This window comes from Eptatretus burgeri, chromosome 2 (genome assembly GCF_056783735.1).
Source record: "Eptatretus burgeri isolate ZD-2024b chromosome 2, Ebu_testis_v1, whole genome shotgun sequence".
Taxonomy (NCBI): Eukaryota; Metazoa; Chordata; class Myxini; order Myxiniformes; family Myxinidae; genus Eptatretus; species Eptatretus burgeri.
This window is the reverse complement of record NC_140962.1, coordinates 114916645-114944002: the sequence shown is the minus strand read 5'-3', so window position 1 is coordinate 114944002 and position 27358 is coordinate 114916645. Positions and strand designations below refer to the sequence as shown.

The 27358-nt window shown below is 43.1% G+C and overlaps 1 protein-coding gene across 3 annotated transcripts in view; it reads right to left on the bottom strand.

Annotated features, from left to right (window-relative positions):
* Positions 1-2721: 2721 nt before the first annotated feature.
* The window catches only part of LOC147032880 (pigment epithelium-derived factor-like), a 59451-nt gene continuing 34814 nt past the window's right edge, over positions 2722-27358 (bottom strand). For all 3 annotated transcript variants that reach the window (XM_085870841.1, XM_085870839.1, XM_085870838.1), the window contains 2 exons: positions 12192-12402; positions 2722-4437 (listed from right to left, as the gene is read on the bottom strand). In XM_085870841.1, the coding sequence (XP_085726967.1) occupies positions 4079-4437; positions 12192-12402 (570 nt within the window). In that variant the 3' untranslated portion in view covers positions 2722-4078. The remainder of the gene's footprint in view (positions 4438-12191; positions 12403-27358) is intronic.

Sequence of the window (27358 nt, the reverse complement as noted above, 5' to 3'; positions counted from 1 at the left end):
GGCAACACAGTTTGGGCTGATCTGAAATCTCAATCAGAAACTGGCCGAGCATGAAGAGTTCCAGTAATTCCATCCTTCATCGACTGCATTCTTTCCTTCAGCAGTTCATTCTCAATGCCTCCAATCATCCTTTTCAGCATCCTAACTCTGCTACACTGAGGCACTTTGCAAGGTAATCACAAAAAGCAGCTCTGAAATTCTTCACCTCAAAGACAGGTCCAACTGATGGGAATGTTGCATAGCCTACAACTAATGTGTCTATCAGTTCATCATTGAGCTGGAGCTTCAGTGGGTGAGAAAATTTTGTTACGCCTTTAGAATTTTCTTTATTTCTGCATAAATGTGACCATATCTTCATCAAAGTCCTAATACTAGACAAAGAACCTGACTAAACAAATAGCACACACACAAAAAAAAATACGTTTTCATTTATTTATTTTGCAAAATGATCCAACATTCAATTTCTTTGTCAGAAAAAGTATGTGAACCTTTCACTTAATCAGCTCAATTAAGGAGGTAATTGCAGTCAAGTGTTACAATCAATGGGATGACAATCAGAGGTGAGTTTGGGTGGCCATGCCCGATAAGAAAAACATAAACTTTGTTCATCACCATCAGAGTCTGTTCTTCACCACACACGTTTGTGAAAGCGTGTCTTGCCTAAATCAAGAGATTTCTGAGGAACTCAGAAAGAGTTGTTGATGCTCAACAGTCTGGAAAGGGTTACATAACCATTTCTAAAGATGTTGGGCACCACCAATCCACCGTCAGGCAGATTGTGTGCAAATGGAGAAAATTCAACACCACTGTTACTCTTTCCCGGAGCGGTCGTCCAAATAAAATCACTCCAAGAGCAAGACGAGTAATAATCCAGGAAGTCATAAAGAATCCCAGGTTAACATCTAAGGATCTGTAGGTCTCTCTTGCATTGGTTAATTTCAGTGTCCATGAGTCCACCATCAGGAAAACACTGAACAAGAATGGTGTGCATGGGAGGATATCAAGGAAGAAACCACTGCTCCCCAAGAAGAACATTGCTGCCCATATCAAATTTGCCAAAGATCACCTGGATTATCCAAAAGGCTATTGGAAAAATGTTCTCTGGACAGTTGATTCGAAAGTAGAATTTTTTGACTTAAATGAGAAATGTTATGTGTGGCGAAAACCAAACACTCGATTCCAACATCAGAACCTCATCCCAACCATGAAGCATGGTGGTGGGAGTATCATGGTTTGGGGCTGCTTTGCTGCCTCAGGACCCAGACGGCTTGCCATCATTGACAGAACCATGAATTCTGGATTGTACCATAAAATTTCACAGGAGAATGTCAGGGCATCCATTTGTGAGCTTGTTCTTAAGAGAAAGTAGGTCATGCAGCAAGACAACGATCCTAAACATACAAGTAAATCTACAACAGAATGGCTGAAGCAGAAGAGATTTTGCATTTTGGAATGGCTAAGTCAAAGTCCAGACTTGAACCCAATTAAAATGTTGTGGCAGAACCTGAACTGAGCGGTTATTGAAAGAAATCCCACAAATGTCTTTGAGTTGAATCAGCTCTGTGAGGAGGAATGGGCCAGAATTCCTCCAAGCAGATGTGCAGGGCTGATCAAGAGTTACAGGAAACGTTTGGTTGAAGTTATTGCTGCTCAAGGGGGTGCCACCAGTTACTGAATGTTGAGGTTCATATACTTTTTCCAATAAAGAAATTGAATGTTGGATCATTTTGCTCAATAAGTAAATGAAAGTATATTTTTTTTTGTGTGCATGTGCTATTTGTTTAATGAGGCTCTCTTTATCTATTATTAGGACTTAGATGAAGATCTGATCACATTTTAGGTCAAATTTATGCAGAAATACAGAAAATTCAAAAGGGTTCACAAACTTTTTCTTACTATTGTACATCAAGCTCACCTGAGATGACATCTCTCAACTCCCTCACCATTCTTAAATGTCTGATGTTGGCTCGTCGCATCTGTCTGTTGTACACATTCCCTTTCTGTACCTTCACTCATTATGGAGGGAGTTCTGGTCCTGTTTGAGACTGCTCTGGAAAAAGCTTTTTCCAGAGAAATCTTAATGCAGTCTTAACTGAAAAGGCCAAAATTCCCAGCCCCATTCCTCCTTTCCATTTGTGGATGACTCTGCCCTATGCAGAACATGAAACTATACTTCTGAGAGACAGGTTGCTGCTGCTGCTTCCATCTCTGAAGATATAAGAAGACCCACCCCTTCTTATTTTGCTCTCACTTACCCCTTTCTTTGCCACTCATACACTTGTGTGATGTCTTTGCCTCCCTATTCCCATTTGACCCTCTGCCAGTCTATGAACCTTTTTACCCTCACAGGTCATATAAATGATTTCACAGAGAAAAACATATGTTCTTTTTATCATGTTTTCTCTGCTTAAACAAACTGTCAGATCAAATACATTTTCTCCATCCATTTCATCGTTAATACTGTGATTAGGGGGTGAAATTGCTTTTTATGCAGAAATTGAGGTTCACAGAGGAGCACCTAACAGGTTATTTTATGTATGGGCATTAGCATTGAAGGTAACATGCTGATCAGCGAGGTTTATGAGTAACGTTATGTGGTGGTGAGATGCCATTCTGAAAAACGGTCGTACAGTAATTGAGCATGACTGGAGGGACATAATTTCACTATCGATCTCCTCCAAATGATACGATATGGGAAATGATGTTTCAAAGACAAAATAATCCCCAACATATACTTTATTCATCATGAGATAATAAACAGTCATGAAAATTCAAATCTATTAAATCAGTCGTGACATGTGCTAGAGCCTAAGAAAGAAAATTGATTAAGCATAAATTTGCATCACGTGAGTAAAAATCACTGCATTCACTGAACAATCTGGTGTGGTGAAATATTAGGGTGTTTCAAAAGTCAGGAAAAGAGATGTTTATTTTATTACTATTATGTTCAAATTGCGAGCTACTGACATGCATACACATATCAGGAAATACATGTATGTAAGTTTATTTGAACGTTTATCAACATTCACACATCGATTTTAGCACATTCGTTTCTGACTTAATTCTCCAGGTCTTCGATGGTACATGCTCTCCTATTATAAATCACTGATTTTGGGTATCCACAAAGAAAAAAAAGTCAAATAACGTTGAATCTGGACTATGTACAGCCCATTATAAATCGGTCCCACGGCCTCCTCTCCACCTCAAAAACATCGTCTCAACAAATAAAAATTAAAAAAACATTTCCTTTGATTCCAGGCTTTTCAAACACCCTGTACATAAGAAATTATTACTTTCCTTCAAAATAATAATGTAATGATTATGGCCTATTTAACCTTGTTTATATAAGGGGGGACACCAAGCTTGTTTGCATGTTTTTCACGTTTTCTAAATTCCCATTCACTTTCAGGAAGCAAACAATCTGGCATCCACAGCTCACTGCTAACAACGTTCATTTTTGAATACATCTCTGAACTTTCCTTTGTAAATTATGAACCTTTTTTATTTTTATTTTTTTATAAGTAAACGATTACGATTCCAAGTCCTAAAACAACACAGTTTGGCAAAGTGTCTGCAAAGAGAAATAACGATAGACACAGAAGACTTTTTTTGTTTGAGTACAAAATTGGAAAATGGAATTTTTCAAAAATGAAAAAAAAGTTCAAACATTGCAAGCAGTGAGCAGTTGGTCAAAGGCCATTTATGCCAGAATGCAAAGTTCTTCAAGTGTTTCCTGTTTTTCACAAGATAAAATTTATGTCTGATAAATTTTAGAACACAAAGCTACATATTGTTTAGAGTTTATCTCAAAGGTATTAGTTTCATACCTGAAATTTAAAATAAATTGATAAGGAAATTAAAGTAAATTTAGCATTTTACTCTTGACAAAAATGAAAGAGCACACCTTTTGAACTTGCATTCCTGAAAACACATATGGTTATCATTCACGCTACTTACGTTAGCCTTCCGATGATATATGAGCAATGATAGTATACTCGTATGAACAATGGTTATACATGTTTTCACAATGAAAAAAAAAGGCCACATTCGAAGTCTTATTTTTATTTTAGTGTGAAGATTAATCCTTGGAAGTTTCATCATCTGACGAATCATCTTCTCTTTCTTCATCACTACTCTTCATTGCATCCTTTGAAGGTGTTGCTTGATGGGAGTCAGGTCCAACAAAGCGCCCCAAAAAGAGAACTGCTCTGGAATGCTGATCAATAATAGCAAAAACGAATGGACGATTAAGCTGAAACACTGGTGTGGGTACAGCATGGTGGACCAGCCCACGAGTTAAAAATATTGCAGTAGCTCCATAAGCCTGAGCTCCTTCTTCTGAAATTTCAATAGCAGCCTTGTGTAAGGCATCAGTAAGGACAAGACGTTCAGTCGAGATTCCTGAAAAATTGGGATGATGGAAGAGGTCATCCAAGCCTGGTGGAGATAAAAAAAATATATAGATCTATATTAGCAACCATATAGGATAGATTTGTCACACACTTCGGGACCATCAAAATTATTTATGCAAAAAAGGTGCAGTTTGGACTTTGTTCACTAAAAATGATCTATGACACATGGTGGAACTTGTACACAATAATATGCAGACCAATGAAATTCATGGCCACTGGAGAAATCAACAGAGTACATGGGACTGGGTTCCCAATATCATGAACTATGTACCTAGATATGAACACAGAATGTTCTGACACAAAGTCCACTTACTTTCTTACTTATTTGTTAATCCTTTCATCCATACCTTGATTCACATTACTTTTCTTACTTTCCTCTTGCCCCCATGCCTGGTGTTGGCTTAATGGTTTGAGTGGTGGGCTTGAGATCCGAGGGTCCTGATTTCAAATCCTGCTCAGCTGTTGATTTAATACCAGGTGGGGTGAACTTGGCCTGTCATCCTTCCGAGGTTGGCAAAATGAGAGCCAGCATGCTGGTATTCTGTGTCGGAGTGGCGACCCGTCCAGGATTGTGCCCAATAGCCAAGGAGACTGCTTAAGCAGCACCAACGCTCTGCACAGATTATGGTCCCAATCTCCTCCTCCTCTTGCTCCTCGACCCACCCCCCTTCCTATTTCTATTAATTTAATACCAGGTGGGGTGAACTTGGCCTGTCATCCTTCCGAGGTTGGCAAAATGAGAGCCAGCATGCTGGTATTCTGTGTCGGAGTGGCGACCCGTCCAGGATTGTGCCCAATAGCCAAGGAGACTGCTTAAGCAGCACCAACGCTCTGCACAGATTATGGTCCCAATCTCCTCCTCCTCTTGCTCCTCGACCCACCCCCCTTCCTATTTCTATTAATTTTAACTATTATCCTTTTCTGAATTATTGTCGTGTGTGTGTGTGTGTGTGTGTGTGTGTGTGTGTGTGTGTGTGTGTGTGTGTGTGTGTGTGTGTGTGTGTGTGTGTGTGTGTGTGTGTGTGTGTGTGTGTGTAAAATGGAAAGGAGGTAAGAGGATTGCTGGGAAAGCAGGGGTGGAGGAGAGGTTTCTCTTTTAATGAAAAAAATGGGGGGGGGGTGTAGGTGAGGTGAGGGTTGGCAGGGGGTTTCTCTAGAGTTTCTCTTTTCCCATAAGAAGTCATCTAAATAAAGTGAGTGGAAAATCAAAACTGCTAATCGCAAAATAGAAACCAAGAAGTGCACAAAATTGACTCCTTAGCATATTACAATGTAGCTACTCGTCAAATGACAGGGATTATATTTGTAAGCATGAAATTAGTAATTGAAAAACAATCAAAAGTAGTATATCACATTAACATCGCATTTCTGTAATTACCACCCTCACCGAAGGTGGACCAAAGTTTTGTTTTCGCCCGTCTGTTCATTACTTGGCAATTTTTTTTTTTTTGACAAGTATGTTGATCGTTTCCGTTTGTCTGTCCGCTTACCTTTAATCGCATACAGGTCACAATTTTAAACCGATCTTCACGAAACTTCACCAAATGGTGTAGTTGGTGGTCTGACAGAATCATATATATTTTTGAGGTCTAAAGGTCATCATAGGCCGAAGGTTAAAAAAAACTTTTTCAAATTTCTAAAATCCTCAATTTTCATCTGATTGACTTGAAATTTGAACAGAATTTTCATATCAGATCAATGAATTCAACCACCAATTATTTTTAAAGTCAAAAGGTCAACATAGGCCTAATTTCTAAAACTGAAAGATAGGGCCAAAAACTAGATATATATCATGATATCTCAAAAAGTTGTGGACGAGTTATGACAAAACTAGGTGGATGAGTTGGTTAGGTGACAAGAACAAGCGGATTAGATTTTAGTTCAGATTCAGCCCATCATTGAGATACAAAATGTAAAATGTTCAGCCTGGCAGAGGTATACGCTCTACCGAGTACTGTTCAACTTTGTGCTGTTTTGCCAAGTATCACTGTATCAGTGATGTTTCATTCTGTTTGGCTGTCTGTCTGTCTGTCTGTCTGTCTGTCTGACTATCAGTATGTCAATCGCCTACAGGTCACATTTTTACTCCGATCTTCATGAAACTTCACCACCTGTTATAGGAAGTGACAAGCTTGAAGCGTATAGTATTTTGAGGTTAATAAGTCAAAAGGTCAAAGGTGAATATCATATAAATCGTCAATTTTCCACCGATTCACTTGATATCTATATATAAATTGTATAGAAAACTGAAAAACACAGGTGGACGGTGAACAATCATCGAGGTGAAATCTTGGTCAACCCTTATGAGTATGTCTGTTAATTACATACAGTTTGAGCAGGAGTAGGACCATGAGTATGTCTATTAATTACTTATTGTAATTGTTGACCTTTGAAATGTTGACCTTTAAAGCCCTTACACCTTTTGCACTCCTTAGACCTCTTTAAACCATTTAAAAAATTTATACCCTTTGGACCTTTTAAGACCCTCTATACGCTTAAAACCTTTATACCCTTTAGACCCCTTAGTCCCTTCAGAACCTGGACACTTTTAAGACCCAGAAGACCAATCAGAGCCGTTAGACCCTTTCAGAACCTAAAGACCAGCAAGATCCCCAAGACTGAAGACCCTGAACACTACTTCAACCCTTTATATCCGAAGATCCTTTAGGCCCCAAAGACCGATAATATTTAAGACCATTTAGACCCTTTATAACCATAAGTTGACCTTTAAGACCCCATTGATCCTTTAAGACCCAAAGAGCTTTTAAGACCCCATTAAACCCCCAAGACCCCTCATAACCCGCCAACCCTTGTGCCCCTAAGACTCCTGAGACCCTTCACAACCTGTAAGACCCCTAGGACCTTTCAGACCCCAAAAACCCACAATACCACTTGGACCTTAAGACCTTGAAGACCTGATAGACTCCAGTAGAACCCTTAGTCCCCGAAGACCCTGGAGATCTTGTTGGACCTTCTGTCCGAAGGCCTTCTGCAATAACACTTGAGGTTCACCAGTCATAATCAAAAGGCACCCCATTGGTAAACCAACTCACTGCCAAGCTAAGACGGTGCAAAATAGAATTAATTCAATGTTACTTTTTTCCAGAATCTGCTCATCTTGGTTAGTGGCATCGAAAAAGTCCTACATGGGATCAAAAAACCACAAGTGGCAAAGAGAAAAGTCCCATATAGCAAACAGAAAAGCCCCACATGTCAAACAGAAAAGCCCCATGTCGCAAAGAGAAAATCCCAGGTAGCAAAGGCAAAAGCCCCATGTGGCAAAGAGAAAAGCCACACGAGGTAAAGAGAAAAGCCACACGAGGTAAAGAGAAAAGCCCCACATGGTAAGGAGAAAAGCCCCACATGGTATAGAGAAAGCCTCGTGGTATAGAGAAAGCCCCATGTGGTAAAGAGAAAATCCCCATGTGGTAAAGAGAAAAGTCCCACGTGGCATAGAGAAAAGTCCTACGTGGTAAAGAGAACATGGTGTCCATGAGAACAATTTCACTCCATTATAATCAAGTTGGATATTTTTGTGATTTTATTCTTGCCAAACCTCAGGAATTTTTCAACATCTCAGATTGTAACTTACACCGCTTATTTGTATGTATGTGCAGTATATGTGTATAAAATCTGGTCATAATTAATTAAAGGTCAAGGCCATCGAAAGCATGTAAAACACCTCATAAGTGGCAATTGGAAAATGTATCAACCGAATTTCTCGTAGCAGTATCCGAAACTAGGTTTACTCCAGCCAAGCCATCCACATGTTTTGGCTTACCAGCATTTACTCTCTACTGCTCTGACCATGATGGCCGAATGGGAGGAGGAGTTGCACTTTATGCGAGAGATGATATAAACTCCTGACAAGTGTTCCACTATCTTCTCCAAACACATTTTGAAATGCTTTGGGTTAAACTGATATCATCATCTGCCATGCGTCTGATGAGGAATCTCTACGCATGTGTTGTCTATGTTCCGCCATGATCTCCCTACCATCAGATGGTAACAGATCACATCATTGAGGTCGATGACCTTATTAACTCAACGGAGGAGACGGTAGTACTTGTTATTGGGGATTTTAATGATCTCCATAACCGATGTTATTCAACAATATGCTGTGTTTACACAGTTTTAACATCAACACGAGTAAATGGAGTACTTATTAACATTTTAACAAACTTTCAAGAACTTTATGCTGAACCAGTAATATGTGCTCCAATTGAATCTTGTGGTCACAGTGTTGTTTTGCGCCCAAAAGCATGATTCATTTCAACCTCTGAAATCCACAAAGTCTAAACTAAGACCGTTTCTTTAATCATCTATCCGAAATTTTGGACAATGGATTACAGAGTATAATTGGGCTGATTTGAACTCTACTGATATTCCTGATGAAATGGTAGAAATTCTACATAGTACCCTTATGATGCAATACAAATGATGCTTTCATGAGATCGTGATTAAGCGGAAACCTTGGGACAAACCATGGTTCAATGATAATCTTCACCGTTTAATAGTACAACGGGGCACTGCACATGATCGTGGTGATTTTGATCGATACCATAAGCATAAACAACACATAAAATCCAGCATAATATCAAAAAAGTTAAGTCAGGTTACTTTCAGAACAAATTTGAACACCATAAAAGATCAGAGCCTGGAAAATGGCACAGACAGATTCGATTATTGACCGGAATGAAGAAGCAGTCCTACAATCTTGCTTTTGTTTGAAGAATCTCCTCGTCAACTAGCCAATGATCTTAACATGCATTTTTCACGCATCTCTACTCCGTTACCTCCGCTGGATCCAGCAACTCTTACGGCTTATCTTCCAGCATCTGCGCCTCCAGCGACAATCCATCAGCACGAGGTTTACTTTCGTCATTGATGTCTTAACGCATCCAAGGTACCAGATCCCAGTGATGTACCTATTTGTCTTTTAAAAGAGTTTGCACTGGAAATCTCAGGCCCTGTTACAAAGAAATTTAACTCATGCTTGCAGAATGGTTACTTCCCTGCTAAATGGAAGTGTGCCTCAGTATGTACGATTCCTCAGACTTCTCGTGTTATTGGATTTGATCAGCTTCGCCCCATCTCAATTACATTTGGTTTAGCTAGGGTGTTTGAAATCTTTCTTGCTGACTGGCTGATGGTCGATTTTAAACCTCACATTGATCCTGCACAGTATGGAAACATGAAAGGAAGCTCCATCAACCACTATTTAGTCCACATGTTAGATGTAATACATCGAAATGTTGACCAACGAGGTCATTATGAAAACATTTGCACTGTTGACTTTACTAAGGCGTTAGACCTCGTCAACCACTCCAAGGTGGTTATGGAGACCACTCCATTGAAAAGCTCATTCAGCTTGGGGTTGATGCTTCCATTATACCACCATTGTGTAGTTTCCTTTTTGATCATTCCCAAGTGGTTTGTTATCAAGGTCAGACATCGAACCCATTGAGTCTCTCATGCGGAGTTCCACAAGGGATGCAACTAGGACCAATTTTGTTCCATGTTTTGGTGAATAATGCAGCTGTAACAACAGAACAACAGAATAGCATTGGAAATATGTGGAGGACTTGAGCATGGTCGAAGTGCTGCACAGAACTCAATAAAGTTTGATGCAAGCCCATGTTGATGTACTTGGTGATTGGTGTTGCCTTCATGAGGTAAGACCGAAGCCAGAGAAATGTAAGATCATGCAAATATCTTTCCTTCAGAATGTTCCACACCAATTAAACATTGTCATTGATAACATCCCTCTGCAGTGAGTTCAATCGTTCACTCTCCTTGGTGTTATAATCCAATCAGATCTGAAGTGGAATAGTCAGGACCAGCAGATGGTATCTCATGATGCAAGATGACTCAACGTTCTTTGTACTTTGAAGAAATTTGGTGTGAGTGCCCTTGATCTTGTTGAAATATACAGTGTTCATCTGTCACTTGCTGGAGTTCAGTGTGCCCTGTGGGGTTCTGGCATCACAAGGACTCAGAGTGATGACAATGATCGACTCCAGAAGCGTGCACTTCGTTTTATAATGTACCCATCTATTCAGTCCGATGCGCAACAACTTAGTCATTTTGATATCGCCGACAATTGTTGAGTGAACACAGGAATGAGCTTCTCTTGCATTTTGGATTTGGTCTTCAAAAGACTAATTGTCACCGTGGCATTCTTCCTTCAAATCTGTGCATCAGTCACGGGTGGACCGTGACATCTGTGCTCAGAAATGCTCAACATCTTGACATTCCTCAGTGTAAGACTCAAAAGTATAAATACTCGACAATTCTTTTTTGACTAAAATGCTTAATTTTGTTGTGTAGATGTACATATCAATTACATGTATAATATTTGTTTGATTGTTTTTTTATTTAGCTTGTGATCTTGGTACTTTTAGATTTGTTATGAACATGATTCTTCTTGCTGTTCTGATGTTAACCTTGCATCTATCAGTCTTCTGACAGTCTTTATCAAGGATGCTTTCTTTAATAAACCAAAATGAAATGAAAAAACAACATTCCATCATGTAAAACACTTGATAGGTCAATAAATCTATCATTTTGGTTTATTGAGAACTTAAAACTCTGGACAAAGCATTCTGAAGAATGATATTTGTCAAGTTTACATTAATAAAACAAACTTACAAATATATGCATATATAGAAAGAATAATAACCATATAAAATTGTATGAATATGTATATTATGCATTAAAATAAATGTATAGAATGAAAATACAAATTAGCCAGAAAGCAGAAATGGAGACGTTTTAAATTACAACAAAAGGTGTCTAAGCTTGGAGTCTCCACGGCTCAAAGCTATCAATGCACTTGAGGATGTTTCCATCAATTTAACATACAAACATATGACTGCTCGTTCGGTGGATCACTACTCGTCAAGCACCTGAGATCGGAGAGGATGACACAACGACCGATGCTATCGATGCACAGCTCGGTGTATATAAGGCCAATACTCTACATACTCTGAGTGGACTTATACAACAGTACAGTATGGTTTATACTGTAGCTTTATTAAAACCAGGAAAACCATTAGTTTGGTACTAAATTAGATGTAAAACGATTTTATAATGGAATGGTGAACAACTTGAAACGAGTTTATTCTCAAATAGATCAGCGACTTAATAGCAAAACAATGTTAACCGGGATGGTGTTAAGTGTTGACTTACTGTATTGCTTTGAATTAAGCAAGCACTTGCTGTATTGATTGTGTTCTATGAACTCTCTAGTTTGGCAATGGATTGTGGATAGTTTGGGGAGGGCAAGGGGGAGTTCTCGGGATTCTGAATCCCTCCCTTTCTCTTGGAAGAAAGTACATTATTATAGAGTAATTTAACAATTAAACCTCAATTTAAAATATATTTTCACATTTTCTTACTCCAGGAATTATAACCAGAGGCATTAATTTACCACTACTGTATGCACCTGTGGTTCTGACTGTATATTTTTGACATTTTACTTTTTCATGTGGATAACCATCACCCCCCAACCCCCTTTAAAATCCTGCATCTACCTGAACTACCTATTCATTTTGAGAGTAACTGTGGTAATATAAAGCGATGGAACAGGACCATCATCTTGAAAAATCAGTTTCTCTTTCTTCGAGCACTGATGTTGCAGCATAGCAATACTCATTACATTTGCTAAGAACAGGAATGGTACCTGACTGAGAAAAGGGTAATGAGAATGGAGTTATCAAGGTTAAAGGAGTGCAGAGCCTCGAGAAAGAAGTCGAAAAATGTGGGAACGAAACTTACCAAGATTATCCAGCACTGGCATTAAATCTTGCTCTGATTCGATTTTGAACTTGGGAACAAAGATGTTTGCAATCTTTTCTTCCAGCTTATGGTCCAAATCTTGAAAGAATGAACTGCTGAGTGAACTTTCTATTAATGTGAGATTGGTGTCTGGTATCTTTGGAAGGAATACCACAAAATCGATACCACCAGAAAAGGGAATAACCCCAATCTTAAAATAGACAGGAAAAGAGAGAAAGAGAGAGAGAAAAAAAAAGAGACACACACACACACACACACACACACACACACACACACACACACACACACACACACACACACACACACACACACACACACACACACGAGGTGGGGGAGGGGGAGGGAGAGAGACAGAAAACAAGTTAATGCATTGCTCAATACTTTTCTGAAATATAAACTGCTTCAGTGTTGAGGGAGCAAAATCCATGTGCCACTTGACATTGTAGCCCACACAATCAGATATGTAGAGGTACCCAGAATAGAAAACAAGTACCGGTACAAAGTACACCAAAAACCCCCCGTGCCAAATAAATATATAACAAATCCTTCAGCACGCGACATCGCCGGGGCACCTTCGGTGTCTGGCGATGCCGCCTTGTAACAGATGGAGATGGAATTGGGAGGGAGAGGTGTACAATTATTGATAGATTGATTAATTGCATAATTAAAATAAATAAGTAATAATCAAAATTTTTTTTCTTAATTAATTGGCTAATAGCATATGTAAACCACCAATGTTTCAGCTGAATCTGTAACTTTTTGAAAATTAAGTAATTAATCGAAAAAATGAAGAATTAACCGATTAATTAATTAATCCATAAATCAAAAATACCCTTTATAGCCAAATCACTTGGTCACTGTCATGTCCAAATATCAGCTTCCGAGCTCAAAATATGCCTGAGATATTGCCAGGATAAGAAATAAAATAAATAAGTAATTAATAAATCGATAACAATCAAGTAATTAATTGATTAATCAAATAATCAAAAATACTGTTTTTGTGAAAGCACATCTTCACTTTTTTCCCCAAATTTCAGCTTCCTAGCTCAAAGGATGGCTGAGATATCGCCCAGACAAACAAGAAAACAAACAAACACAAAAACAAACAAACGGAGTAAAAACTGAGCACTCCCTTCCTTCAGCGTCTGGCAATGACGTCAGGCATTCCATGGATATGGAATTGGGAAGGAAAGGTGTACAACTAGTTTTAAAAGAAGTCGAAACTTACACTGTAGTTTTAAATATAGTTGGTTCTACAGCATTGTAGTGGTAATAAATTGTGGGGTAGGGGGTGCATCTCCAAACGTGTATTTCCAGCAATTTGGCAGTCATTAGCATGGAGATAATGCCCTAGCCTTGTATGAACTGGCCATGTTTGTTGAGCTACCTGGAAGAGCATCCACTGTATACTCATGAATGTCAGTGTGCGTCAGTCAGTCAGTGTGCGTCAGTCAGTCAGTGTGCGTGTCTCCTCCATCACTCCAAGACCATGAAACCTCGCAGCCTGAAACTTTGCATGCATACTAAGGGAACTCCCGGGATGCAAGAGTAAAAATTGGGCATTTGGTTTAATCAAAACAGCCCCTTTGAAGATAATTAACAATCGTATTTAATTGTTTCCTTCATCAAGTGCATTCTCGGCCACCTCGCTCTCCCTGGAGGCACATCGACTGTTACCTTGCAGGGGTCTTAATTCACCATTTTGCTTGGCCTGCTCAACAATGCCTTGAGTTAGAACAGGCTGCAACGATTTTTTAACGATAACGTTTTTTTTTTCTTTCACTTTCTTCACTCGTATCATCAAATGCCTGATCATCATACCTATGAATCGCTGGATACATTGCAATATTTACAAGCGCCTGGAGACACCAGTGTTTGTGGTTTTATTTCATTTCTGCACATGCCATAACCTTGATAATCTCTTAAGCTAAGCCGAATTACAAAATTTAAGCTCTAGAATTGAACATAGCAGTAGTTCCGACTGCTAGAAACATGTTCATTTGTCTAATTCAGACATAGTTTGATATCTCAGGCATCTCCGGGAGGTATGTGTTTAATATGATGGATCGTCGCTAATCACTTGCCAAGCCAACCGTTCCTTATCAACCATTTCGTTTGAGAACTTAAGCGACTTGGCAAGCACTCGATAATAATCGCATTTACTGAATACTGTATATCGATCTTCTTAACCATTGTTCAGGGGCCACTTGCCTGCATTGGCCCTGCATTGTACTGTGCTGTATCGGGCGATGGCTAGCTTGCTGAAAATGCACAATTTTATTAAACAGCATGTTTACCCTTTTGTATGATCTTCTTTCACTATACAACCCGTCATTTTGGCATAGATAAATACAATAAAAAAACCATGATAATTAAACGTTTCGGTAGCATCACAGCAGGAGAGCCGAGAGGTACGCATGCTCGATCTAAGATGTCTAGCCTGGGTTCAAATCCTGATCAAGCAATAAACTTTCATTCCGGTGTTTCACAGGCAGGGTGATTCATCAATGTGTGTGCTGTTAAACTGGACATCACATCTGCCGCCCTCTCTTCCCTTCCTTACTCTCCCACCCCCCTCTCCCCATCCCATCTCTTTCCCCTCCCATTTCTCCCCCTTCTCGCTCTCTCCCACCACTCTCCATCCCCCCACTCTATCCCTCTCTCACACCCCTCTCCCATTCTCTCCCACACCCTTCTCCCTCTCTCTCTCACCTCTCCCTCTCACACCTCCACCCCTCCCTCCCACACCTCTCCACCTCTCTCCCACACCTGTCCTCTCTCTGTTAAGGGGACTAGTAATGACTGATGGTTTAGTTTTGAATTTAGCAGCTAGTCAGCAAGGGTTTTTCAATGCTCCTGCCCAATTTTATATAGAACCCAGTGGTTAAAAAGAAAATGTTACTGTTTGGGTGCATTTTATCACGGTTGCCTTCCCCTCTCCTCCCCTCATGCTGCCTTCCCTTCCCCTCATGCTGCCTTCCCTTCCCCTAACGCTGCCTTCCCCACTACCTCGCACTGCCTTCCCCACCCTCACACGCTGCCTTTCACTCCCTTCCCCTCATATGCTGACTTCCCCTCCCTTTCCCTCATGCTGCCTTCCCACCCCTCATGCTGCCTTCCCCCATCACACTGCCTTTCACTCCCTTCCCCTCACGTGCTGCCTTCCCCTCCTTTTCCCTCACACTGCCTTTCCCTCCCTTCCTCTCATGCTGCCTTCCCTTCCCTCCCCTCACACTGCTTTCCCTTCCCCTCCCCTCATGATATTCTCCTGCCACACCCACTCCACCACCATACACCAATCCACAGGTTGAGGAGAAGAAGAGCTGTCAAACAATTTGCAAATTGGACAAATTAAAGGAATATATATATATATATATATATATATATATATATATATATATATATATATATATATATATATATTTTTAGCAGGTGGAACTGCTGCTCAGATCAATTCAATTTTTATAAAGCAATGAATCACCAGATCATGGCCAGGATAGCCGAGAGGTATGCAGGCTCGCTCGAAGCTGTCTCGCCTGGATTTGAATCCCGAACACTTATAAATTGTCATCCCATTGTTTTACAGGCAGGGTGATTCATCAGTGTGTGTGCCTTCTCTCAGATGGACGTTAACCCAGGCATCACATCTGCCAGAATCTCCCACTCTCCTTCCTCAACTCTCCCCTTCCCTCTCTCCCCACTCCCCTCCTATCTCTATCTCTATCTCTATCTCTATCTCTATCTCTATCTCTATCTCTATCTCTATCTCTATCTCTATCTCTATCTCTATCTCTATCTCTATCTCTATCTCTATCTCTATCTCTATCTCTATCTCTATCTCTATCTCTATCTCTATCTCTATCTCTATCTCTATCTCTATCTCTATCTCTATCTCTATCTCTATCTCTCTCTCTCTCTCTCTCTCTCTTCCACTTATATTCCTCTCTCTCTCTCTCTTCCACCCCTATTCCTCTCTCTTCCACCCCTATTCCTCTCTCTTCCACCCCTATTCCTCTCTCTCTCTTCCATCCCAATCCCTCTCCTCCACTTCTCTCCCCTCTCTCTCCTCCATCCCTCTCCCCCCTCTCTCCTCCACCCCTCTCCCTCTCTCTCCTCCACCCCTATCCCTCCGAACCCTGCCCCCTTTCTCTGATCCCTCTTCCCCTCTCGCCGACCCCTCTTCCCCTCTCTCTGACCCCTCTTCCCCTCTCTCCGACCCCTATTCCCCTCTCTCCGACCCCTATTCCCCTCTCTCCGACCCCTATTCCCCTCTCTGACCCCTCTTCCCCTCTCTCCGACCCCTCTCTCACTCCCTGACCCCCTTTTCCTCTCTCCACCATCCCCCCTCCCTCCCTCTCTTCTACCCCTATCCCTCTCTGGTCCACCCCTAACCCTCCCTCTTCTTCAACCCCTCTCCCTCTCTCTCTGACCCTTCTCCCACTCTCTCCGACCCCCTCTCCCTCTCCCCCCGGCCCCCTCTCCCTCTCTCCTCCTCTCCCTAACCCCACCTCCCTCTCTCCACCATCACCTCCCTCTCTCCACCATCACCCCCCTCTCTCCACCATCCCACCTCCCTCTCTCCATCGTCCCTCCCATCTCCCTCTCTTTCCAACCCCTCTGCCCCTCTCTCCGATCCCTCCCCTCCTCTCTCTGACCCCTGCCTCCTCTCTCCGATCCCTCTTCCCCTCTCTCCCTATCTCCAACTCCCTCTCTCTCCGACCCCTTCTCCCTCTCTCTCCGATCCCCTCTCCTTCTCTCTCTCTCTGACCCCCTCTCTCTCTCTGACCCCCTCTCCCTTGCTGACCCCCTCTCCCTCTCTCTCTGACCCCCTCTCCCACCCTCTCCAACCCCTCTCCCACTCCCTCCGACCCCCTCTCCCACTCTCTCCGACCCCTCTCCCTCTGACCCCCTCTCCCTCCGACTCCTCTCCCTCCTTCTCTGACCCCTCTCCCTTTCTCCACCATCCCACCCCTATCCCTCTCTCATCCACCCGTATCCCTCTCTCTCTGACCTCCACTCCCACTCGCTCAGACCCCCGCCTCCTCTCTCTGCAACCAGTCTCCCTCTCTCTCCGACCCCTCTACCTCTCAACCTCCCCTGCCTTCCTTCTCTGTCCATCCCTCCATCCTCTATCCTTCCCCTCACTCCTCTCCCTCTTCCCCCCTCTCCCTCTTCCCCCTGCCCCCCTCTCCCTCTTCCCCCCATTAATATAGCCATCAGCGAAGTGACGGGTTGTATTTGCTAGTTACATCATATATTAAATACATAAATGCCTGGAGTAGGTGTTTGTGGTCTGACTGGATGGTACAGAGCGACCACACTTACCTTAATTGAGGTATCTACTCTGGGTTTGATTATCTGCCCAGTTATAAACCATCTGTTTGGTGCTTTGCAGGTAGAGTGTGTCAAAAACTTGAGCCATCCTTCAGCTGGACATGATGCTGGGGTTCCCACCTACTCGTACGACTTGGTGATTGTTAAATATCTCATAGTGTCTGTTGCGAAGAGTAGGACAGTTATCACCCACAACCTGCCTGGCTCTCTTCACTGGAACCCTTCAGTCAAACGTCAGACGGAGTCAGCTAGTTCAATAAAGGTCTGGGCCTAAATCTTTCCCCAGCCAACCCCAGAAGACATTTGGAATAATTGGACTGTTAAAGTAGTGTTCGTAGCTGTAGGAGTCATAATACATAAGTAGTAGTAGTACATAATAGTAGGAGTAGCATCATATTTGTAATAGTAATATTTTCTGACTTGTTTGTGTATGTATCCATTGACTATAAGCTAAATGCGAAAATGCCAAACAGAGATAGGCCAAACATTAAATATCCATGTCAGAAACAGATTGTCTGCTTTTACAAATGCAACCCATATTTGGCAGACAATGTGAGGCCCAACAGATTCTCCATGCTGAACACTCTTTGTTTCTCTCCACAACAAATGAGCTTTGCTTGCCAAAACGTTTCCTACATGGACAACAACAACAAAAAATACTTATCGATTAACTCTTCGTCTTTTTTATGGGGTAATGTTAAAATATCTGGATTCTGAGTTAAACCTACCTCTGTAAGGTTGAGTTGGCCATGAAAACCAAGTTTTATCTATTGGAGAACAGGACCATTAATTCCTGCATTTCATATCAATAGCATGCATTTCTCTTATTCTTCTTCCTTGCTTCTTCTTACTCCTCTGCAGTTTTTTTCAATTCAAGGGCATCAATAAGAACAGGACGTCCCTGCTTAGACCTAGATGCCTCCCAAAGGATATCCTCGACTCCTTTGTGTCTCTCCCAAGTTATTGTCCCCTCCAATTTGATAAGCCTGAACCCTTGCCCCGGAAGCAGAGTTGCACTTTACATCTATAATTTATCACTGCCCTTGTACTGATCTTTCACCCCCAACCCTCAGGAATATCTCTGGCTGCAACTTCCCCTCCGCTACTACCTGTTGTTAATCTGTGTGTTGCACCATTCTCCTAACAGTGATGACTCCATCTACATCTCTCCCAGACAACATGGACAAACTTTGAACCACTCATCCCAACACTCTCTTCCTCGTATGTGGCAATTTTGTTTGTCACCATGCACCTTGGCTGGGTATCGGTACCTCTTTCACCAGCCATGACAGTTCAGCAAAGGACTTCTGTGACTCCATGGGACTGACTCAATCTGTGAACTTCCCAATGTGGATTTTTCCCAATGGCAAATCGTCCCCTTCTGGACATGAAGATGACTAACTTTCCTGAAAATGTCTCCTGCTCTTGCTCTTCCACTGCTCCAATTGGTTCATCTGGTCATATGCTTGTGAAAGTCAACATCTCTCTGAGATTATCAGAGAGCTGCCTCAACACCGGCAAATCTGGCATTTCACTCAAGCAGATTGGCAGCGACTGCAAGCAGCCATCTCTCTTCAGGACTGGTCTACCATATCTACTGACCCTGATATTAACTCGGCCTGAGAATTCTTCCAGATGACTGCTCTTTCTCTTGTGCACAGATTCATCCCATCTCATCTTCAATTATATTATCCTACCCCTCTTCCGACGAATGGTACACTGAATCATGTGGTGAGGCAATTGCTCTGAAGCAACTTTCCATCTCTTCCTGGAAAGCTAATCTGACCAACGGCAATCTCAGTGCATTCCAAAGAGTCCGCAACAAGTGTGTCTACTCTCAGAAGAGCCAGAAAACAACATCTGTCCAATCTCGAGAATGAATTTTCAAACTCGTCTCCCTCCTCAAAAACCTGATGGCACCTTGTTAAGTCTGGTGAATGCTCCCCTTCCATCCTTTCCCTCTTCTCAAATGGCACCACAGCCAACTCCGCTCGTGAGAAGGCTGAATGCCGCAATTCTGTGTTTGCTTCCAAATCTTGTCACCAACCCCTCGCGCTCGTTAAGCATCAATCTTGTTGGCTTTCTCATTGACACACAATAGGAAGAGCTTGACAGAAATCTCCTGACAATACCAACACAATCTAGCCCATGAGGTCGGTTGTCTTAAGAATGTCCTTCAGTGTTCAGTCGAGAGCTTCCACTGCCAGTTGGTGTGACATTTCACCTTCATCCCAGAAAATGACTACACTCATTGAGATGACTTCACACTTTATACTCAGACCAAGAATCCTAACCACAAGAATCCTAAATGCCAACAATATTGAAATCGAAAAAAAGAAGAAAACACAATGGATCTGCAAAGGACAAAATGTTGTTCGAAAGCACAGAAGCTTGGTTACATCGTCATAATTACTAAAAATATTGTTATGGCTTTGGAAACATAACCCAGGGGAGAGCATACATGGACACATAGGAGACCCAAGGATTAGTTATTTATTTAGTCTATGTGTCGATAGACCTTGGCCCCTTATCTAAGGGGTTTTCAGGTGTCATGTGTTGAGGTTAGTTGGTGTTTTTCCAGTGTGATATCTTCCCTCCCCTCTCCCCCACCATTGCTCCTTTCAATCTTTCCTCCTTCACCCCTTCGGTCTGATCCAAATGCTCTGCTACTCTCAATCTTACTTTCAATACCCCATCAGTCCATTAAAACCCTCTGCGACTTTTAATCTTTCCTCCTTCAACCCAATCCGTCGATTTTCACACCCACGCACCCCACTCCTTTCAACAACCCCCAAATGATCCCCTTCACCAAACCTCAAATCAATGGTCCCTCCTTCGTCCCTTGGTCCATCTGCATCCCTCTCCTTTCCAACGCTATCCACGCATTCTTATTTCACACGATCATGGCACAAAGCATGACGCTTGATATTCATGGCCTGTTGTGCGGCACCTCTCACATGATACAGTGGAGCACTGTACGGGGAGAGTCTGTGCGCAAGGGGCTGCGGGCAATTCCACATCCTACGTGCAAGGGGAGGGGTTGGGGGCACTCGTGGCGATCAACACAGAATGACGTGGGATTTTCTATGGGCTGCGTCATGGACCCACCACATCGAATGCACACCAATGGGAAGGAGACTCGCACAAGCCGAGACGTAGGAAGCGAGATCTAGAGAGGAGGAAGAATCTGAGGTAGGAGATGGACAGGGATGCTAAAAAGCTTGTCTGGCAAGCAGTAGAGGTGTGTGCAGTGTGTGTGTGTGTGTGTGTGTGTGTGTGTGTGTGTGTGTGTGTGTGTGTGTGTGTGTGTGTGTGTGTGTGTGTGTGTGTGTGTGTGTGTGTGTGTGTGTGTGTGTGTGTGTGTGTGTGAAGAGAGGGAGGGAGCCCATGGTGCTCTTGAGGAGAGAAGGGGGAAAGCTCAGAATGCAGCTTGGTTCATGGAAAGCGTCTGGACACTAAGGTCCAGCAGAAATGGAGTTGCTTGCAGCTGGCATGCCAGAGAGGACTTGCCTACTGGGTATGGACACCTCAGAAATGCAGCTGCACGTCCCATCGCCACTCCATTGCCAATTTTCCCCATCCTTCCCCCCCCCCCCCATTCTACAGTATATTTAGACTGGCACAGCCCCGTTGGGCTGTGTGAAGTGAGGGAGAAAGTCGACCATACTTTTCTTTTCTTCTCAAGTTCTTCTTGTCTTCTTCTTCTTCTCCCCGGATTGAATGATGGCCAAGTCTTTTGTGTAAATAAGATTGTATAAGAAAGATAAATCTGCTCTTGTGTGCCTTTTGCTTTCTTGTCTGTAGATACTTCTTTTAAATGATTGCTTGCTTGTGTGTGTAATAAATAATTGTTGGTTGTTATTTCAAATTTGTCTTGGTTGTCCCTTCCTACATTGGTCTGACACAGTGTACAAGCATTTTTAGACGGAAGTTGTGCGCCACATGATTTTTTCTGTTAGCCGGTGCTGCATCTATCTGTTTAGCTTGGCAGAAGATAATCAGGTGTGGCGCTGAGGACGTGGCATCAAGTTGGGTTGCCGTGCCAGTAGAAAGGTATCGCGGAAACATTGAAGCGTAGAGAAGAGGATCATCTCAGTCAAGTGGCTACGGCTGTGTAAGAACTACAGCCTGTTGGACCGTGGAGTTGTCTGTGGTCGGCGGGCTCAGGACTGGGATTACGGGAGAAACTCGAGTGCTTCCCCTCGTGGCGATCCTCGAACCCCGAGCCGTAACAATATTATTATATTATATGTTTTTGACTAAAAGAAAGACGAAGAATTAACACAACACAGACCTGGGGCCAATTCTCATAAAGTTCTTGAATCCAAAGTTTGCTGCACTCCTAGTCAATATTATGGTTGATGATATTTTTGTGCCTTTTTAATGTCGAAGATTAAAATTTAACAACAGGTACCCCTTTCAAAATTTGTCTAAAAGACCTCAACTGTAGCATGGAAACCATATGGTGTGTCACAGATAGGTGGATGTAGCATTTGGCTTTTAAGCCCAGGACATCATATTGTCATCACAATTAGTTTATAATAACATTTGAAATGTGCTGTGCATGTCCCCTAATGTTGTATCTTCAACGTTGTTGTTTTAATCTGTATTTATAATTTTTAATTTGAATTTCCACATCAAATCTGACATCTGCTTGGAAATCAGCAAACTACAGACCAATCAGCATGCTCCCAACATAAGCAAGATCATCGAATCCATCATCGCTTGTGACATCAAATATTTCATCTTCTCCAATCGCTTAATTTCCGACCATCAATTTGGATTCAGACCAGGTCGCTCTCCCCCGGACATGCTGCTTCTGCTTTCCCAACAATGGATGGAGGTCCTAAATGCCAAACAAGAGATCAGAGCCATGTCCATAGACATATCACGAGTTTTCGATATGGTCTGGCATCCCACACTGCTCACCAAACTCTCTTCTTATGGTATCCAAGGCAATCTCCATTCATGGCTCACGGGCTTCTTCTCCTGTCGCAGTCAATACGTGGATCTTAATAGCTCTCCCTCTCATCTACTCTTCCTTTCCAGGCTGGAATTCCTCAAGGCAGTGTTCTGGGCCCTGTGCTTTTCCTGGTTTTTATCAATATTCCCTCCCATTCTCTGGAAAATCCACTTTACCTCGTTACTAATGACTCCACCCTCTGCTGTACCACCTAAAATCCCTCTGATCAGCAAACAGCAGTTTCTTCACTCTCTGCAGATCTGGATAAAATCACAAGCTGATCTAACACATGGAACCTGTCATTCAACCCTGACAAATCTCGCACTCTCACTATGTCTCTCCGAAAGGACCATCTGGAAGCCCCCTCCCCCCCCCATCTACATTCTCAACAATCCCCTTAAAAGCCTGTTGTTGACTTGGTGGTTGTGGTGGCTGGCTTGAGATCTTAGGGTCGTGAGTTTGAGTACCGTTGGTCACTGAATTAACACCAGGTGGGGTTGACTCAGCCTGTCTTCCTTTCGAAGTCAGGGAAATGAGTACCAGTGTACTGGTATAATGGTTGTATCAGCGCTGTTCCATGCGTACACACAACCGCAGTGCGGTAGTCTTCATCATACTGAAGCAGCACTTATATGGAAGGAAGGAAGAAGTCCCTTAATTCAAGCTTTTGGTCCTCACTATCTGCCATGATCTTTCCGAGGAAAGCCACATCTCCAAGTTGGCCTCCAAAGCCAGTCGCCGACTGGGCATCCTAAATCATGAAAAGTCCGTCTTTGGCACACCTGAGCTCCAAACTATTTACAAAGCTTTCATCCGCAGCCTGATGGAGTGCTGCTGTCCCCTCGGGTCGTGCTCCTGCCTCACACCTAACTCGGCTTCATGCTATGGCAACCAAGGCTTTTAGGATCATTGGTATCTCCCGTGATGAAACTAAGTCTTTGTGTCCGTCACTCTCTCACTGGAGGCAGGTCAGTGTTCTTTCTGTCTTCTACAGTCTCCTCTCTGGCCTCAACCCCCCCCCCCTGTCTGTCTGTGATTTGTCCCCACGATTGGTCCTCAGGGTGCTCAAGGTCTGCCAAAAACCCCCTTCTGGTGAAAATGCCAAAATCAAGAATCACTGCTCACCTTCACTCGTTCATTCCCCCTTTTTTCCACCTCTGAAACAAACTCCCACACTCTCTTCAATCCCACTCCTCCCTCTAGGACCTAGGTCTTCAAAACAACTGTTCATCACCATCTCATATCTTCCCCCATCCAAAATATTGATCTTTTCTGCCCCCGTTAATCCACCGCAAACCCACCTCCTCAAAATTCCGTTTTCCTTCCTGAAAAGTCCCTGTAGTACCATCATGTTTACCCTGTGTAGTCCACCCCATCCCTCTCCCTTCCATAGATGTCCTATTATCTCTGCTCCCCACCATTTTGTACTTTCCTCTCCCAACCATCTTGTCTCTTGCCTTGTTATATGTTCTGTGTATTAGCAATTACATGAGCTTTGACTTGGAATACCAAAAAAAAATGGAATTTTGACTTATTTTTATTTTTCTCCAGTGCATATTTCCACTCTCTTTCACCAGGTACGCCATTCCGACAAGGAAAGCTCATCTGTACACCATGGAATGGTTGAGGAGGGATGCCTTTCTGGACTGGAATAAATGACAAGAGAGCCCCATCAATCTAGGTCTCCTCACTGCCCATGTGCTGAGCCTACAATCAGAAATCAGTGAAACGGCAATCTATGCGGTGTTGCAATCACAAGAGTTCCAGATCATGCAGACACAGTGGGCCTGCGAGTAAATTGGTCTGAATGATGCGTTTTGGACATTATATCCAAACATAGTTGGCCTCATCCTGCAGTTTGTCAGATCTACACATAGGTCAACTGCAATCTATATTTAGAGTGTCTTTTGGAGCACCTTGCATTGTTCTGTGCTTAAGACAGGGCAAACTATGCTCGGTATCTACCAGTGTATATTGTTCAGATGCGCTGATTACCCAACACACACCTCGTCACTCATGACCACCTGATCAATGGGGACTTTGCTGTTCAGCGATATAAAGGTCACAAGTTTGGCTGCATCCCACAGTATCAAACTATCAAAGTTACCATCAACAGAGATACGAAGACAAGCGGCGGTATCATTGGAATGAGATTGTATCCTGGCGCAGTTTTCAAGTGGATAATATTGCATACAGATCATGCTGAATACACACGCTGATTTGAGGAACTGTAAGGCTTGAAGATCACTCAACGCGATCATGCACGCAAAGATGCAGGACGAAAGCGCACGCAGGATGATGATAAGTCCGTTCAATGCAGAAGTCTGTGTTGGTAACTGGATCATGGCGTTCAAAACTAATTAACAATGATATAATTTGGCATCTTGTATAGTAGCACCTGATGAGGTGAAGGTTGATCTCTTGAATGCACATGCCAGAGGGATTGAATCATGAAAGAAGTTTGCTAATGACCAAATTGACATTGTTGGCAAGAAAGATTTCCTCAAGCCTACCACAGCTTCAATTGAAAACATTTTCATCTGTAGGAAAACCCAAATGTGGGCCAGCCTTACCAAGATTAGATCTGTGACTTGTGTGATCAGGTGAAAGTGACCTGGTCTGATTATTGTCAGGTCAGGCCAGGTTAGATCTGTGACATGCTACAGCCACCATGTAAACCTGTACGAACCTGTTTCATGGTCGGGTTGTCGGCGACTAAACCGTCTCCCCCACCAGGTTTCCTGGTGAGGAGGGTGTATGGATATGCATACCCAGGAGGATCAAAAACAAGCCTTGTCAAAGTGTGGAAGAGTTCCTTGTGAGCCAATGACCATCCATATCTAGTGCCCAACTGTGTCTGAGGACGTCCTCCTGCTGTTGGGTTACTCTTTTTTAGAAGGTTGGTAGCAGGATTTGCACTCAGGCCACCGTAAAACCCTTCACTTCGCAAAACACAAGAAAAACGCAAAGAAAACTGAAAACCCACTCCGTGGGAGTACCTCCTGTGCAGCTGCCCTTCGCAGGGCAGCTCACTGGATGACGGGATTGGGGGAAAGCCTTCGGGGACCCCACTCTTTGATGACAGGAGTTAAAACACAGGGTAACATACCAGGGTCAGATTGGGGTAGTGTGTGTGTCAGGGTGGTGCTGAGGTGTCATCCACATGATGGTGGTCAACTTGGCTTAACCTGAGGCAGTCCCTTTGGGTGGGTGCCTGCAATGTCCCATCCATAAGAGAGGATGATCACCTGTGAATGTTATCATCTGAGCTCAAGCGTTTGAACATCAGCATTACAGCACTCTCTGAGGTTCGAAGACTGTATTGTGGCGAGATCATGGTGGCTGTTTATACCTACTATTGGTCTGGTCACTGATAGTTACCACGCCCAAGGAGTTGCTGGAGCTGTGTCCAATAAGCTGACTCCAATGATAATTAAGGTAATACTGGTCAATACTACTATTACAAGACTAAGGATTCATCACTCTTTGGTTGTGATTTCTCTGGTCTCTGAATATGCGCCGACTGAGGCAAGTGATCTCACCATGAAGGACGCATCCTATGCCATGCTCGAGTCTGTGGTTGATCAGTGCCCCAAGCGAGATACTCTTCTCGTCTTGGGGGATTTCAATGCATCGGCAGGAACTGATAGGGATGGTTATGAGACACGTGTTGGTCCGCATGGGTCTGGAACTATGAAACAGAATAGCACTAACACCCTTGACTTTGTAAGAAGTCATGGACTTAGCGTGGCCGGTTCCTGGTTTCAGCACCCACAGGCTCATCGCTGGACTTGGTATTCCAATGCTGGTGGTGTGGCAAAGGAGATGCTCAATCTCCTTTGCCACACTGTCGGTGGTGGATGATCCAGAACTGCAGGGTCTACCGGAGTGCTCAGTTCCTCAATACTGACTACAAGCTTGTGGTAGCAACTCTAAAGTTTCAGCTTAAATCTTGGAGAATCGTACCATCCCAGCCTCGGCTGGATGTTGGCAAGATCAAAGATGAGAGGGTAGCTGAGGAGTTAATGAACAGGCTGAGTTGGGATTTTGGGGGTCTGGGTACTTTGCAGAATCCTGAAGAATTGTGGAGTGCCTTCAAGACCACAGTCCTTGATGTTGCCAGTGGATGTCTTAGAACTCACCGAAGGGAGAAGAAAATTTTGTCTCTCAAGGGACACTGGATACCATTGACCAGTCACATGGCCAAGCTTTCATGGCAGAGCTGAGCTGTTCAGGGGGTTGAGGCATAAAACTGGACATGCACTGAGGGTGGACAAGGAGGCCTATGTGTGAGGAATTTGTGAGGGGGAAGAGCATCACCTGTGGTCAAGTGATTTTCATCCTGTTAACAGGGGAATTTGTGCATTTCATTCCTCCAAGCCCATCCCGAGGTGTACTGCAGTTCGAGTGGAGGTTGGTGGACTCTTCACAGAGGAGTCCAAAGTGAAGGCCTGCTTGGCCGGATACTTTAAGCGGATGTACCAGGCTGATCCACCAGCTGTTGAGTTTGATGTCAGGGGTGTTACTATCTCTATTGGTGACGCTCCAATCAACTGTGATCCACCTTCATTTGTGGAAACACAGGCTTCGGTGAACCCGTTGAAATGGAGTAAAGCTCCTAGGATCTGTGGAATTCAATGCTGTTCTTCTCAAGGCTGATAGAAATGCTGTACTCATGTCATTGCATGCAGTTCTGTGCTCTGCCTGTAACACAGGCATCATGCCAACTGACTGGAAGAGGGGCTTTGTTGTCCCTCTCTGAAAAGAGAAGGGCAATCACCAGGACTGCAACAACTATCGAGGGGTGACGCTGCTCTCAGTGCCGGGCAAGATCTTTGCTCAGATAAGT